Source organism: Crinia signifera, chromosome 4 (genome assembly GCF_055691185.1).
Source record: "Crinia signifera chromosome 4, ASM5569118v1, whole genome shotgun sequence".
Taxonomy (NCBI): Eukaryota; Metazoa; Chordata; class Amphibia; order Anura; family Myobatrachidae; genus Crinia; species Crinia signifera.
The window spans coordinates 305,149,885-305,168,377 of NC_139220.1; the positions used below are offsets into that span (position 1 = coordinate 305,149,885).

The 18,493-nt window shown below is 38.3% G+C and overlaps 1 protein-coding gene across 1 annotated transcript in view; it reads left to right on the forward strand.

The window, feature by feature from the left end:
* Window positions 1-2,287: 2,287 nt before the first annotated feature.
* The window catches only part of LOC146073285 (uncharacterized), a 64,078-nt gene continuing 47,872 nt past the window's right edge, over window positions 2,288-18,493 (forward strand). The window contains exons 1-2 of the mRNA XM_083180464.1: window positions 2,288-3,460; window positions 17,003-17,054. Of these exons, the coding sequence (XP_083036590.1) occupies window positions 2,417-3,460; window positions 17,003-17,054 (1,096 nt within the window). The 5' untranslated portion in view covers window positions 2,288-2,416. The remainder of the gene's footprint in view (window positions 3,461-17,002; window positions 17,055-18,493) is intronic.

Genomic DNA, 18,493 nt, shown 5'->3' on the forward strand with positions numbered 1-18,493 from the left:
ACCCAAGGAAGAGCAACAAAGCTAATAAAGGGAATGGAGAATTGAAGCTATAAGGATAGATTGAGCAAATTAGGACTGTTTACACTAGAGAAGAGACATTTAAGGGGGGACATGTACAAATATATAAAAGGCCAATATAAGGAACTGTCAAACACCCTTTTTACTACAAGGAAGGACTCTAGGACTCGTGGACACAAGTTTAGATTAGAAGAAAGAAGATTTTGTTCCCTAAGAAGAAGTAATTTCTTTACTGTCAGGGCAGCCAAACTATGGAACTCTCTTCCTGGTGAGGTGGTGTCGGCTGACACAATAAATACATTTAAAATAAGGTTGGACAAACATTTATTGGTTAAAACATCCAGGGGTACAAATAAGAATCATAATATGTCTTTAACCCCTTCCCGACATATGACGTACATTTACCTCATATGTCGGTTGCGGGGGAATCAAGCCAGCTCACGGAGTGAGCTGGCTTGAAAGAGAGCAGGTAATGGCTGTATATTACAGCCAGGCACCTGCTCTCACGGCCACGAGCGGCGAGTTCGCCGATCGTGGCCGTTTAACCCTTTAAGCACCGCGGGCAAAGCGCCCGCAGTGCTTAAATAGCTGATCGGAGGGGGGTGCCCCCCTCCGGCGCCGATCGCGGCCCCCCGCGGCGAGATCGGAGGGTGCCGATCGGTTGCCATGGTAGCCAGGGGTCTAATGTAGACCCCTGTGCTGGCCGTGTCAGCATTCCTATTACATCCTGCCTGAGGCAGGATGTAATAGAAAGTGCTGAAAATCACTATGTTCAGCCATAGAGCTCTATGGCTGAACCTAGTACAGGCGATCGCGCCCCCTAGTGGTCAAGTACACTAGGGGGCCTTGTAGTAAAAGTAAAAAAAAAAAAAAAAAAAGTTTAAAAATAAAAAAAATAAAAAAAATATTAAAAGTTCAAATCACCCCCCTTTCCCCATTTCACAAAAAAAAAAAAAAAAAAAAAAACATATTTGGTATCGCCGCGTTCCTAAAAGTCCGATCTATTAAAATATAACATTAGTTATCCCGCACGGTTAAAGGCGTAAACGGAAAATAATTCCCAACGCCAAAACTACGTTTTTTGGTCGCATCGCCTACCCAAATAAAAATAACTAAAAGAGATCAGAAAGTCGCCCATATCCCATAATGGTATTGATTAAAAAGTACACTTCAGCCCGCAAAAAATGAGCCCTCACCCAGGTCCGTAGGTGGAAAAATAAAAAAGTTATAAGCCGCAGAACATGGCGATGCGACGCAAATTCGAAAAACCGTAAAAGTTGCTATTTTTTTTTTAGTGGTAAAACATAACGAAAACTATATAAGTTTGGTATCACCAGAATCGTAACGACCCATAGAATAAAGATAACCCATCATTTTAAACGAACTATGAACTCCAAAAAAAGCGTAACCAGCGCAAAATTGTGGAATGGCGTTTTTTTTTTTTTTACCCCACATTGAATTATTTCCTGATTCCCCAGAATATTATACGGTATAGTAAATGGTACCATTACAAAGTACAACTTGTCCCGCAAAAAAAAGCCCTCATGTGTCTATATAGCCAGAAAATTAAAAAAGTTACGCTTATTTGAACGCAAGGAGGAAAAAAAAAAAAAATTAACAAAAAAGGCAATGTCGGGAAGGGGTTAAAAATATCAGTATATACTATATAACAAGGGATAAACTATGAAAACCTAGGTTGAACTTGATGGACGCAAGTCTTTATTCAGCCTTATCTACTATGTAACTATATATGTAATACAGGTTGAGTATACCTTATACAAATTGCTTGGGACCAGGAGAATTTTGGATAATGGATTATTCCATATTTCGGAATATTTTAATATTTCAATGATGAGGTATCTTGCATTTATGTTGTACATATACATCAAACACTTGAAATAAACACAAATATATTTTATTTGTGCATAAAACAAGGTTTCAAAACATGAAACAAAGTTTGTGTACAATCTCAGCCACTGAATTTAAATGCCAAGCAATCATTGTCTTGCACATATATAGTGGCAGTTACATATCATTCCCTCAGTAGTGCTGTTAGATGTCCCCAGTAAGTTTTTATAAAAAAAAAAATTTTTTCACTTTCTGGAATGTATGGTTTTCGGAATAATTTGGATACGGGATGCTCAACCTGTATCATGTTCTTTCTATACAGTAGCACTGTAACTGTAAAAGTTGATGTACTTCAGTAACTTTTATATTTTTTAATATAATCTTTATCTGTCATACAGGACATTTTAGAAGACATTGTGGAAATGGACATTGATTTCTGATCAAATCAACTACAGACGTCATTTCTCCTGACACCTCTGGTAGTTTAATAAAACTGTTATTTTGTGGATAGGAGAAACCTTCTACAGCTAATTTGTTTCTCATCTAATACATGATGAGTCTGACAGGAGAGAGACCACATCTGTGCTCTGAGTGTGACAAATGCTTTACATGTAAATCTCGGCTTGTCATACATCAGAGGATTCACACAGGAGAGAAGCCATTTACATGTTCTGAGTGTAGCAAGTGTTTTATTGGGAAGCAGCATCTTCTCAGACATCAGAGGAGTCACACAGGAGAAAGACTATTTACATGTTCTGAGTGTAGCAAGTGTTATAGAGACAAGGCACAATTTCTAGATCATCAGAGAACTCACACAGGAGATAAACCATTTACATGTTCTGAATGCAGCATGTGTTTTTTTAACAAGCAGCAACTTATCAGACATCAGATGAGTCACACAGGAGAGAAGCCATTTAAATGCTCTGAATGTGGCAAGTGTTTTACAGAGAAGAAGAAACTTGTTGTACATCAGAGGATTCACACAGGAGAGAAACCATTTAAATGTTATGAATGCAGCAAGTGTTTTACCAACAAGCACCACCTTGCGAGTCATCTGAGGAATCACACAGGAGAAAAGCCATTTAAATGTTGTGAATGTAGCAAGTGTTTTAAAACTAAGCAACAACTTGTTAATCATCAGAGAATTCACACAGGAGAGAAAACATATAAGTGTTCTGAATGCAGCAAGTGTTTTGCACAGACATCACATCTTGTCTGTCATCAGAGGATTCACACAGGGGAGAAACCATTTATATGCTCTGACTGTAGCAAGTGTTTTAACAAAAAGCATAATCTTGTCAGACATCAGAAGATTCACACAGGAGAGAAACCATATAAATGCTCTGAGTGTAACAAGTGTTTTATCCAAAAATCAGAACTTGTTGTACATCAGAGGATTCACACAGGAGAGAAACCATATAAATGTTCTGAGTGCAGCAAGTGTTTTATCCAAAAGTCAAATCTTGTTCTACATCAGAGGAATCACACAGGAGAGAAACCATTTACATGTTCTGAATGCAGCAAGTGTTTTATTACAAATATAACACTGCTAAATCACATGAGGAGTCACTCCAGGGATCTGATCGAAAAATGTGCCACTTGAACTTGTATCACGTTGATATGTTTAAAAGTGAAGAAATGTTTATTTTCTGAATGTAACTTGTATTTTCTAACAATCAATTGTGTTAACAACTGGAGAATAAACCAATGTAATGTAATAAACAATGTATAGGGTGAAACCCCCCCCAAAATTGCCTGAAATGCTTATTTGTTTGTAAATATTATTGGTCACATTCCCCTGGCATAAGAGGGTGCTACTACTGACACCTAATATAATAGTACACAACAAGCAGGAGAGAGAGTAGCAGTTATCTTGTTGTATTCCAAGTGGTTTATCGTTTATTGGGTTTTCATAAATGCAGGATAACCCAATTGATAAAAAATCCGCAATATATTAAAGCAGAAAATATAGCATTGGGATTATTTTCACAATTATTATAGATCTATGTAATTGTATCATACTATAGTGGTGCCAGAGCACAGTACGCCAAAGTATAGTGGCCAAAGGAACAATGTCATGTTGTGTCAAATCATAGGGCATCTACGTTCCCTGTATGCCACCATATAGTGCATCCCAATTATATCTATTCCACCAAGTAGTGCATCCAAGTTCTCTGCATATCACCAGGTAGTGCATCCAAGTTCTCTGCATATCACCAGGTAGTGCATCCCAGTTCTTTTTATACAAACAAGTAGAACATCTCAGTTCTCTGTATGCCACCAGATAATGCATTCCAGTTCTCTCTCTCTATACCACCAACTAGTACATCCCTGTATGCCAACAAGTAGAACATACCATTCCTCTGTATGTCACCAGGTAGTGCATCCCAGTTCTCTATCCCACTAGGTATTACATCCCAGTTCTATGTGTGCGTTTTCTGTGTGCCACCAGGTAGTACATTCCAGTTAATTCTAATACATTGTGGTTTATTTTGTTCTCGGTATGCGTTGTAGGGCCCAGTTCACAGACAGCCACTTTGATTTGACCATAGTTGCAGTATATAGTAATTCCCTATTTCGTACAATGCCAGTAAGTAGCGCCACACACAAAATGCCCTATTTTTGTCAAACCAGTTCATATTATGCACAAAAGAGAAAAAAAACTGACAAAAAAGTCAGTTATGGAGCGCTTAATATGAGTGTACTTAATCAAGAGCTGCTGCTTTGAGGGAGTAGTCGGCTCCCTAAATGAATAAAAAACAACAGGAAAGATATAAAGCAGCGCTAAATATTTGTAAAAAAAATATATAACAAGTGAATAAATAAGTAAACATTTTAATGGCACAATGAAATTGATAAAATTGTAATTAAGAACATTGAAATATTGCAAATTCAAGGACCAAGTGCAATCACAATAGTGGTTAGAACTGTATGGATAAGGACCAAGTGCAATCACAATAGTGGTTAGAACTGTATGGATAAATGAAACCTGCACTGAAATGGGCTTGAAGTCCCTTTGGAGAAGTCCTGTAATGGATTTCAAATCCTGGGTACCGCTGCAGGAAATGTCCTGTGGTTTTGGATGTGATAATTACCAGGTCTAGACAGCCTCAACCAGAATGTGGTTTGTATCCAGGTGTAAAAAGCAAGGTACTCCTCAGTAATGGGACATCCATTCAGATGAATCAGCAGGCGAATCAGCAGATCGGGCTGAATAACACCAACGCGTTTCACTGAACACAGTCAGCTTTTTCAAGGTGTCTTGGTGTTGTGCCTGTACTCATATTTATACCTAGACTTCCTGTTAGGTCATTTGCATAATTGATTCACTTGTATAATATCACTAATATTATAGATACAAACTCGGAGACTTCTTTAATATACCAAGTGTTACTTTCAAATCTTCATGTTGAATCACCACTGTATTAATTAGTAAAAGTAATTTTTATTACAATAGATCTTGTTTGTAACCATTTAGAAACCTTAAGTTTGTAAATATAATATAATCCTTGTGGTAATGTCCATGGCTTATGAGACAGTATGTTTGAGAAAACATCATAAGAAACAATTCAATGAGTACCCTTTTTTTATCTAGATGTTATACTAGCACACCCAACTCTGTCACATGATAACTACATGTTTTGTTGTACTTCAAAAATATCTCCTGTTATTACACTCTTTACCAATTTTAAACCTAGGGAGAGTCAGTAACCTTATAAGATTCACTTGTGTAAATCCTACATAGAAAATTAAGTGTTGTTTGATTTGACTGCAAATATAAGTAGCCATTAACCCAACATTACCGGAGTGATACCGTAGATGACAATATAACCAACAATCAGTTTATCTTATTGTTCTTTTTGTCAGCTCATGATGAGCGTCTTAAAAAAGAAATGTCAGTTTGCATATAGATATTATGTTTGCACCATTATTACCATCCTTATCTAGAATGCCTCTTCTTTACTGATACCTCAACTAGATGTATTCTATCAATCGTTCTGGTGTGGGCGTTCTCAGTTACTTTTATGTTATTAATCATATATTTATTTTAAACCTTCTAATTAGTTTAACATATTGGCTATCAGTATTTTATTACCATCCTCTGATGCATACTGAAACCTGGGAACATCAGTAGTATGATGTATATGTGTGTCTGTTATGATTATACTTGTGGGATTAAATTAAAAGCAGAAGTAGAATACACCACCATGACTCTAGTAATACCTCTTTGATAACTATACACACTGTCCTTGCCAGCAACCAATCCCTGGTAACCCTCATTCACTATAAAAATATGAAAACTTAAAAAAACAAAAATGACTTCTTCAGTTAGCGAGTGTATGGGAAACTTAGTCACTCATGGGTATCATTGTTTTACACCTTGTCCACAACCCGCAGGGACACCACTAAGGGTATCCCCCGATTCCGTGGACCTCTTCTTGCCCACAACCCGCAGGGACACCACTAAGGATGCCCCCCGATTCCGTGGACCTTGTCTTGGTCTGTGTGGGGGCCCTGGACAGGCCCATCATCAAATAAGTTTATTAAGTTAAAATCAAAGTCACAATATTTATCTGCATCAGTTTCTTTTTCTTTCAACTGATATCACCACCAGGTCGGAAACCTTCTTGCAGTGAGACGCATTAATTCAATTGGTTTGTTTCACAGGGACGGGTCTTGCCTTTGATCTATGAGACATTTAATTGTAAGAATTTTCTCACCATTGCATAGTCTCCAGGCTGGACCTTATAACAACATCCCTTCATAAGCTTGTTTGCTTTTCTGGTAAAAGTATTTAGATGATGTGAGAATTAGAGTGACAAGTCTGCTGCTGGATGTTGAATAGGGTTTGATGGTCTCCCAAAAAATAAAAAAAATGTATATATAAATTAAAATAATGATCTTATAAGGGGACAGGTTCAGTGGCTGCTGAGGAGTAGTGTGAATGTTATACAAAACCGAAGACAAAACTTCAAGTCAACTCATGGTAATTTCCACACCCACCCTAAATAATGTGTTCTCAATGTGCATTTGTTAACATGTTCAATTTTGACTAAAACCTTTTAGTGTGTGGTGAGTGCAACCAACTTTTAATACCCATATATTGACTTATTCCTTAGAATACCTTTCCTGTCAAATATGTACCTCTATGATTTTTTTTTTTTTTTTAATACCATATACCTTATGGGATAACATATCTGAACACAAATGTCTCAATAAATTTCTTTGCTGTAAAGGATGCTGTACATGGGACAGCTGGGATGTTCCTTATAATCAAGATAACATATCAGATACCATTTAAATATAATGACAATTTTGTATGCATGTAAATTCCAAATGAAATTTATTTTTAACCTTAGGAATGGACCAGTGGTAGGAGAAATGTTAGATGGTTCTATAGGAATAATTTTCCTGAGTTCATTCTTCTGCAGATGCGTTTGGGACTCCTTTTCTGCATAAGATGAAATCAACATACATGTCCTCTCTCTCCTTACATGGGTCATCCCATGGGCAGCTTCTGTATATGCCAGGAGGAGGGGTTTGGGGAGCTACTGGTCTGCCCCCACCATCTTTACATAGGCCATTAGCCTTTTGACTGCATCCATTCATCATCCATTGGCACATTCCTGTTAAATACCCAACTCTTGATGCTTTATGATCTTCTGCTAAAAAAACATTAAATTGTATAGTGATGTGATTCACAACAGTGGCAATCTTATTTTTGTTACCAAGTGCAACAAGATCACTTTATAACATGTGAGCTTGACACTTAACAACTACTGCCTTTGCAGGGAGTTGCACAGCCTCAATGAGCTCCTTTACTTGCTGTGATATTAGCGTATTATATCACAGCAAAATCACGATGGAAAATGAGGATCTCTAAATCCAATACTACCGCATATCCCGTATATGGCCATCCTGAGTCTCCTTGTTGGTGACAACTACAATCTTTGTAGATGGTAGTGGCGTGTCAGAGATATCAGGTCTAATTGGAGAAATTTTTCTTTAAATATTCCTCACAATCATGTTCTAAATCCTGCATCTCATCCATCCTCTGGGACTCCCGGGTCCCACCAGGTAGCAGAGTAGCAGGATTTAGCGTACCACACCTGACAATAGTCAGGTCATGTGGCGCTGGGAGCAAAAGTTCCCAACGAGAGAACCATGCACTGGAAATGTGTCTTGTCCGTGAAGAGTTCAGTAAGAAAGCAACCGCATGAGGAACACATAATGTCAGTGGGTGTTGTAGTACAATGTCCTCTACTTTCTGCACTAAGGCCGCGGCAGCCGCCACAGCTCTTAAGCATGTTGGTAATGCAGCTGCCACTTGGTCAAGTGCGCAGCTGTAATACCCAATCGGTCTATGTGAATCCCCATGTATATGTGTTCAAACTCCCAAGGCCTCTGCTTGTTGTTCATTACAGTAAAGACAGGTATATGATAAATCTGATATATCCAGTGCTGTGGCTTCTGTCAGTGCGTGTATCAGAGCCTCAAATGAAGCAATTATGTCAGTATATTGTACTTTGTCAGCTCTGTGTCAGTTAGATTTAGTAGTAGTAATAGAAAAGGTGTCAGTAAGAGAATCCTGTAAAGAATTTAAACACATCATTAGATCATAAACATATTGACTCAGCATTGTGGTAGCAATCATGCAACTCATTGTGGGACATAGTGGGGCTGTCCATAAAACTTTGGCTTAATTAAGTCCACGTATATTGGACTGTGCTGTAAATAAATGTATTAAGTCCTGACTATCTGCTATTTGATAGTAAGAGATATGCAGATCATAAATCAATGATTAGATGACGGTAATACTTCCATAACTGTAAAGTGAATTGATTTACACTAAAAAAATAATCAGAATAATCGCATTGGGTAGATAACCTGCAATAACGGAGTGTTGCCACTACTATGGGTATTAAATAGTATGCGTTGTTGTAAAATTTGAAAAAAACTATTTCTTGTGGTCCATAGATGTTTAGAAACTTGTGACATGATTAGTAATGAAAAACTCATCAAAATCCTCTAACCCCGTGAGGGTCCTCATATCGGTTAGTGCCTTCTGACAGCAGTCTCTCATGGATTCCTGTTAATAATACACAATTTCTTCCAAACCACTCTGAGAAAAAAATAATCATTAAATCATTACAAATATTTGAGAGAATATCATGATTAGTTGTACAGCAAATGCGATTACTAGTAGCAGTACCCAGTAGTGCTGCGCCTAATTGTGACCTCCATTCCTTATTTGTGGGCTCATATGCATGACCAATGGATCTAGTAAAGTGGCAACATGCAATCAGATAAATCAGTAAGCATAAAAATGCAACTCAATATGCATCTTATAATAATCACTATAAAATCTGCATTTTTCAATAAGGGCTTTGATAAGGATTCTGCAGCAATACCTGCAGACTCAATATTTTTTCTAAATAATTTCTAGTGGCTCAGTAATAATAATAATAATAATAATAATAATAATAATATTTTTTTAAACACTTGCTTTTTCTGTGCAAAATGAAATGCATCAATTTGTAAATTAATATCTTCTCTGGAATGGTCACACCTCTATTGGCTGGGATTTAATTTAAATAAAACAAGCAAAAGCAATAGCATTATTAAGCTCAGACATCATATTAGCATTTGTCATTTGGAAAATAAAAAGGGAATTTTTTAAACAGATGTTGACAAAACAACATTATCACATGAGGGAAGCAGAGGGGAGGGGGCTGGAGGTCATCCCTGGGTATGGCTGATCACTGTCCCATACAAACATTGCAATAACTTTAATATATTTATTGTGCTTTTTCAAAAGGGTAAACAATATCTTCAATTCTAAAATCTTTCATGTCCTTATTATGGAAAACAGTTCTGTAACACTCCTTGGATATTTCACATCATTTAGGAATAAAACTTTACTCTCTTATCAATCTCATTAACCATTTCCTGCCTTTAATCTCCTACAGAGTTATTTCTGATGTTACTCTCACCTCATCACTGAAAAAAAAAACTTCTTCCCTTCTGCTTTTTCAAAAATAAACAAAAAATTTCAAAATTATTCTTTTTTTTCCCCATTTTTTTCTTTTTCTCCCTAAGGCTCTAAAAGACATATCACCTCTCATCACTTCTCACTGAACAGAATTAACCCCTCAGTGAGACAGTACAATCTTTCCAAACATATGTGGGTTAGTGGGATATACTATCTCAATTCTTGAAGCTTTCACCACCTGTCACCAGACCATTGCGCGTCCACTCTCATCAAATAATCATTACCTCACAGGTGCATTATCATCGCCAATTCCAACTAACTATGACCAGCATAGTATTTTCTATTCCTTCTCACTTGCTCACACTAGTCACATACTCAGAACTTTCTGTGATCCCATACAAATGCTTAAAAAGGTGTTACCTCTTTCAAAGACAAAAAATTAAATAAAATAAATGAAAAATTTCCCAAAAAAACCTAACCATGCGTTATGTGTCTGTCACTGTTATCACACCTACGCCTTCCACATACTGTCCTCTGTTATCAGTATAGTGGGCCACCTACTGTCCATCTCTGTTATCAGTATGGTGTTTCATCTACTGTCCTCTGTTATCAGTAGTCACGTGTCCCACCCCCACCCTTTTTTCTCAGTATATTCTACCTTGCACGTAGGTGGCAGATACCCCCTGTGAATCTCGCTACCGGTCAGCACTCTCACAGGAAAAAATCAACTCGTCAAATCATAAAAAATTATATGCAATATGTCATTCTTTGTTACCATATCTGCACATTGTCTAAGCGATCATTACACGTTTAGATCACTATCTCCCCTGGTTATCTAGCTAACTGTGGCCACAGTATTAACCCCTTAAGATACTCTATAAATTTAGTACCCTCCCCTTTCAAAACAAACAAAATTAAATTAACACAAATCAAAAACAAAACAAAAATTGGCTTAAAGAAAACCCCACAGCCTTGAGTCAGTTGTCACTGATTACCTTCCATTCATAAGAATAAAAATAAACCCAGGATTTATCTGCGCATTACTCAAGGTATATCTGATTCAATATATGTATCCAGATCAAGCAAATAGGCAACAGAAATTGCCAACAGAAAACACGGTCTAATATATCAATATGAACCTTTAAGAATAGATGTTATATTGGACTTATATCTCATCGATATATATATCACTTTTCTTATCCAAAATGTATTACTCATTAAATGAAAAAAAAAACATTGGATTCACATCATCATTTCCTGTTTCTTCACCTAACATGGACAACTCCTTATCTCGCATTACATCAACTGAATCCATCACTTTAGAGTTTCCAACTCACAGCTGCTTTGTTTAATAAACCAAAAAAATTAAATCAAAAACCCATAGCAGAAAAACATCAGTCCTACATTACGGACTTCATCTCCGCAAGACAGGAGACCAAAAAAACTTTACAGTGAGATAAACTCGATCTTACTTTCTTTGTTATAAACAATATTCCAATTAACTTTATTTATTCTGGTGGTAAAAATGAACTGTTACTTGGCTTACAATATTAGCGTATACTCCTTTAAACTCTGTATTTTAACGGACCTCTGTCTATGGATATAAAGAAATTAGCTCAAACTGTTATTGTAATCCGACTGCTTGCTAGCTCTAACAATGCAACGTATACTTAATTATTTATTAACATTTTCTTATATAAACCATATACAGTAGACAATCCGGAGGTTTCCAAACAATACAGATTATGGATAAATCATGCATTCCATTTCTTCCACATGTTGCTGGCCAGTCAACCAGAAAGAAATGTTAATACACAACCTCCTATTCTCTAATCAATAAATTATAAGCACGGGAAAACCTACAACAAATATATGCAACTTCTATAAAATTTATAGATTGGACAAACAAAGAAACTCTAATTATCAAAACAACCGCTACAGATTAGTTACTTCAGCAATATCCTCAGCAGACAATATACACCAAACAATCCAACCGCGGTTAAAAAATAAAAACAAACAAAAAAATACTGTCATTTAAAGAATATTTTTTTTTTAAAAAGTAGAAAATTTATTGCCAGCATAACCTTTATACCAATATGCTTGCAATAGTCTGCATGCTTTGCAAATAAACTAAAGAAATACTCTTCCTGACCCAAGCAATGTTGTTTACAACTTCTTGCCAAGTTTCTCGCTGCTCTCCTTATCTATTCTCTGACACAGAGAAGAAATGGGCGATGCGGGGGGGGGGGGGGGGTTTAGCAAGCTGACAGTCTGCAAAATGCAGCGTTGTCTTTCCATGCCTTAAATTACGATCTATTTGTTTTATAATTAAAAATTGCTTCAAGTGATTTTGGATTAGCACACTTTAACAGATGTTGAGAAAGATAAGGGTACAAAAAAATGCACCGACTTTACAATTTTTTCTACACATTTTTTTTTTTTTTTTTTTAAATAGCTTATTTTTTTCTTTCAAACTTTGATTTTCTCAACTGATAAAATGTGAAAACCAACATCATTGAATCTCGCTGGGGCCTCCAACTGATAAAGCAGATATTTATCTGATAAGCTTAGATATGATTGATAACCCAAACTTGTATATATTTACCTTTAAATATAACGGCAACGCTGAAATGATTGCACACCCACACAACCTTGTTATAAAAGGTATGACAATGCTTTACTTAAAGAATAGCTTAATTACAGGTATTTGCAAATGCAGACTAACACAAGAAACATAAAATTGATTAGCTAATACTTAAACAGTAATTCTAAATCAAATCAAAATGGACACCTTTCAAGGACAGTGATCAGCCATGATTAAACCTCCTTCATAATTACCTCCAGCCCCCTGTGCTTCCTTGTTCTTTCTCAACTGCCTTAACCACTCCCTCTTTATGCCCAATATTTATACTTTATTCAGCTCAGTTATTTCATTATTCATATGGCCTAAAATGTGATTGGATCAGTCAGTATTGAATTAATGATATTATAATCAGTCACGTCATTTCAGACTGGTAACTAGGAAGAGAAATTTCGAGGTCTCGTTGACCTGGAGGCCTTGGGGTCTACGCATGCGTACCCCGTTATCTGGTTAGTTCTCATTTCTAGACAAAACTGTGCAGACTGGCTGTCTGCCCTTGTCCTCTGTTACATCAATAAGGCATTCTTAAACCCAGAAATCCAAAACAATATCTCCATAAGAAATTACTTATTTCAGCAGTATTCTGACTCCACACGCCATCTTGTAACGAGATATGCAAGTCATGCCTAACAAAATGGCTGCTGCTTCTAACATATTATAACTGTTTAGCGCAAAGGGAAGGCCTCATACGCAGTGAATAGTACATTGTGCAACAAGCTAAAGTCATCTGCAGCAATAATAACAATATTTGAGAAAACAGAGTATAACAAAAGTATATCATTATTGATGCGTTATTTCAGTTTTAACAATACGGATCGCCAACTCTGTCCGTACGCGGTAAGAAGCTGGCCGAACAGACCGCACGTGTATTTTTCACGGAATACGCCTCCTCCATCTCAGGGAACCTTCCCCAACATTCGATGGTCGCAGACCATCGAATGCAGGACCGAGTGCTCCACCAGCTCCCGCAACCTCAGACCACACGGACATTTCTCCGTGCAAAAGCAGGGATCTGGGCGGGCAGCTGACATCCGGCGATGTCATATGTCCACCCCCTACACGTGCGTCACGGCCACATTACCATACGTACGCCCAGCGTTTGCATGGGAACGCCCATGAAATGCGGGGCGTATGCATATGGTAATGAGCCCAAATAGCCCTTCACGCCCCTCTCCACCCCCTGTTCGGAGTGTTCACATTTCATGCGGGATTTGGCCGTACGCCCCGCGCGCACATGTGCAGAGACGCCTCTGCACATGCGCAGACACAAAACATCGGCGGGACTAACGCATGCGGATATTACCGCACCAACCAGAATAAGGGCCAGAATCACAAGTGAGCTAATTAGCTCCATCTGTGTATCTTTTAAAATGTGTCAGTGATTAATGAGTGCAGCTGTGGAGCAGCTAGGTTGTCTGGAACAGTTGGTAGCTCTCGAGGGCTAGGGTTGGCTACCACTGCTGTAGGGGAATGGGGGAAAAAATTCACATTTGTAATTCTGCATTTTATTGGACTCCAGGATTACATTTTATAAATGCTACGGTCATGAGAAACATCGTGTCATTCAGGTTTGTACAAAAATTTCACTACTACAGTAATTATGGATTCAGTATTGAATCCCGGCGGTCGGGATCCCGGCGTTCAGAATCCCGACGCCGGAATCCCGACAGCCGAAATGCCGACAAGGGGGGGATGTGGATCGCCCCCCCTTGCGGGCTTGCTGCGCTCGGCACACTAATTTTATTCTCCCTCCAGGGGTGTCGTGGACACCCCAGGAGGGAGAATGTGTCGGCATTTCGGCGGTCAGGATTCCGGCGTCGGGATTCTGAACGCCGGGATCCCGACCGCCGGGATCCCGACCGCCGGGATTTTAACTGCATCCCGTAATTATATATGTCTAATTATGTTATAGCTTAGCAGTGAATAAATGATATGCGCCTGCTGATATGCAGGACAGGACTTTCTGCTGACTCTCTGCCTGGACAATAGGTGACTCCTAAACAAAAGGTCCCATTGGTGACATAACAGGAGGCCAGAGGCTGCTGTGATCTAATTACAATACAAGGTGTTACCCTGCCAGGGTGTAATTAGCATTTCCCATTGTAGTAAGTGACCGTAGGAATATTTACTCCTTATTTGCAAGACAAGGAGCTGGGCAGGAGAATCTGACTGTGGTGAATGACTGAATACAAATGTTATGTTACCCTAATTTACATGTCACCTCTCAGTGTAAGAATTCCTGCAGAGCATCCTGGGAACTACTGGGGAGAGATGGGGAGGAGTGACTATAAATAGGCTGATGGAGGAGCTGCTGGATCAGTTACTGGTTGGAAAGCTGGGAGGACGGAGGAGTAAGAGAGAGACAGAGGAAGGATCCCCAGAGTAAGGTAATTATATTATACATAAGATTATACTGATATATGAAGATATCGGTATAGATAAAATTTTGGAGCAATTGTCTTGTTCATACTTAAACAGATTTACACCAACATTAGTTTATTGGTTTGTCTAACAATATAACTATATATAATAGTATGAGCTACTGTAAACTGTATTTTCTATGTTTGGTATTATATAGTTATTGTATTGTAAAACAACAAAATAGAATTAAAGATATTCCACATTTGTTCCCCTTCATATATACTAACCTGACACACAGTATATGAAGGACACTATGTTGGAGATGCCACCTAGATACCTCTTTATATACACTAACCTGATACACAGAGTAATATGTAAGATACTATGATAGAGCTGCCACCTAGATACCCCTTTATATATACTAACCTGATGCACAGAGTAATATGTAAGATACTATGATGGAGCTGCCACCTAGATACCACTTTATATACACTAACCTGATACACAGAGTAATATGTAAGATACTATGATGGAGCTGTCACCTAGATACCCCTTTAAACATAGAAACATAGAATTTGACGGCAGACAAGAACCACTTGACCCATCTAGTCTGCCCCTTTTTTAAACATGTTACCTCAAACCATATTTGATCCTTATTTTTTTGTAAGGATATCAATATGCTTATCCCAAGAATGTTTAATTTGTACTACTGTATTTGCGTCTACCACCTCTGTTGGGAGGCTATTCCACTTATCCACTACTCTTTCTGTGAAAAAATTCTTCCGCACAATTCCCCTGAATCTTCCTCCCTCTAGTTTCAGTGCATGTCCTCGTGTTCTGTTGCTCCTCTTCCTGTGAAGAATGTCTCCCACCTGTACCTTGTTAAAGCCCCTAATATATATTTGAAAGTTTCTATCATGTCCCCCCTTTCCCTTCTCTGCTCTAAAGTATACATATTAAGATATTTTAGTCTTTCCTGGTACGTTTCAGCAGTGAATACTGAGCAGAAATAATTATTTATATGATCTGCTATTACATTGTCCCCCTCAAGAAAACTTCCACTCTCTGTCTTCAGTCTAATTATTCCACTTTTTGTTTTTCTCCTTTAACTTATATACCTAAAAAAAGTTTTCCCCCCTTTACCCACTGACTGGGCCATTTTCTCTTCAGCCTGTGCTTTTGCACATCTGATTACCTTCTTAGCCTCCTTCTGTCTAACAAGATACACCTCTTTGTCCTCATTCTTCTGCGTCTGCTTAAATTTCTTAAAGGCCAACTTTTTTGCTTTCACAATACTTGCTACTTCTTTTGCAAACCACAATGGCTTTCTTTTTCTTGTGTTTTTCCTAACTCTTTTGACACAAAGTTCTGTTGCTTTTAGAATTGCACTTTTTAATTTTTCCCACTTATCCTGCACTCCTTCCAAGTTCTTCCACTCTGCCAAAGAATCCCTTACAGAGTTTCCCATCTCTACAAATTCAGCCTTCCTAAAATCTAACACCTTTGTTTTTGTGTGCGATGAGTCAGTCTCTGTCTTTATTTTGAACCATACTGCTTGATGGTCACTGGATCCCAGGTTTTCACCCACATTTATGTCAGATATTCTGTCACCATTTGTAAGTATTAAGTCTAATATTGCGTCCTTACGAGAGGGCTCCCTCACCAATTGCTGGAGGGATGCTCCTTGCAAGGAATTCAGCATGTCCCTTTATATATACTAACCTGATGCACAGAGTAATATGTAAGATACTATGATGGAGCTGTCACCTAGATACCTCTTTATATATACTAACCTGATACACAGAGTAATATGTAATATACTATGATGGATCTGTCACCTAGATACCTCTTTATATATAATAACCTGATGTACAGAGTAATATGTAAGATACTATGATGGAGCTGCCACCTGGATACCCCTTTATATATACTAACCTGATACTCAGAGTAATATGTAAGATACTATGATGGAGCTGACTTTGGCACTAATATGGCTCCAGCCTACACACTGGTCACTTTTTGTTATCAGTGCCATGAGCAAAAGAAGGATGAGTTTTAAACCCTCACATTCAGTGGTCATTAGATCAGTGCAACCAGGAATACCTGGCATTTCAAACCTCCTGCACAGGATTTTGCTCTAGTGTCCCTTTGATGGAGAGGATCCCATGGGAATGTGGGAAATTCAAGTGAGAGGTGACCCATCTTACCACAATATACATACATATATAAACCTGCGGATGCCTCTACACTTCAAAATGATCTTAATAAACTAGATGAGTGGCAAAAAAGTGTAAGATGAGGTTGAATGTGGATAAATGCAAGGTTATGCACCTTTGGAGACAAAACCAGTGTGCTAGATATAACATAAGTGGGGAGGCATTGGGAAATTCAGTACATGAAAAGGATCTAGGAGTCCAAATAGACAACAAAGGTGTGAAGTTCTCAATGTCATATAGCAACAAACAAAGCAAACAGAATTCTAGCATGTATAAATAGGGGTATGGAAACTAGGGACTCAAAAGTAATTATGCCACTGTACAAAGCATTGGTTAGACCACACCTTGAATACGGAGTACAATTCTGGGCCCCACACTATAAAAAATACACCCTACAATGAAAAAACCCAAGGAAGAGCAACAAAGCTAATAAAGGGAATGGAGAATTGAAGCTATAAGGATAGATTGAGCAAATTAGGACTGTTTACACTAGAGAAGAGACATTTAAGGGGGGACATGTACAAATATATAAAAGGCCAATATAAGGAACTGTCAAACACCCTTTTTACTACAAGGAAGGACTCTAGGACTCGTGGACACAAGTTTAGATTAGAAGAAAGAAGATTTTGTTCCCTAAGAAGAAGTAATTTCTTTACTGTCAGGGCAGCCAAACTATGGAACTCTCTTCCTGGTGAGGTGGTGTCGGCTGACACAATAAATACATTTAAAATAAGGTTGGACAAACATTTATTGGTTAAAACATCCAGGGGTACAAATAAGAATCATAATATGTCTTTAACCCCTTCCCGACATATGACGTACATTTACCTCATATGTCGGTTGCGGGGGAATCAAGCCAGCTCACGGAGTGAGCTGGCTTGAAAGAGAGCAGGTAATGGCTGTATATTACAGCCAGGCACCTGCTCTCACGGCCACGAGCGGCGAGTTCGCCGATCGTGGCCGTTTAACCCTTTAAGCACCGCGGGCAAAGCGCCCGCAGTGCTTAAATAGCTGATCGGAGGGGGGTGCCCCCCTCCGGCGCCGATCGCGGCCCCCCGCGGCGAGATCGGAGGGTGCCGATCGGTTGCCATGGTAGCCAGGGGTCTAATGTAGACCCCTGTGCTGGCCGTGTCAGCATTCCTATTACATCCTGCCTGAGGCAGGATGTAATAGAAAGTGCTGAAAATCACTATGTTCAGCCATAGAGCTCTATGGCTGAACCTAGTACAGGCGATCGCGCCCCCTAGTGGTCAAGTACACTAGGGGGCCTTGTAGTAAAAGTAAAAAAAAAAAAAAAAAAGTTTAAAAATAAAAAAAATAAAAAAAATATTAAAAGTTCAAATCACCCCCCTTTCCCCATTTCACAAATAAAAAAAAAAAAAAAAAAACATATTTGGTATCGCCGCGTTCCTAAAA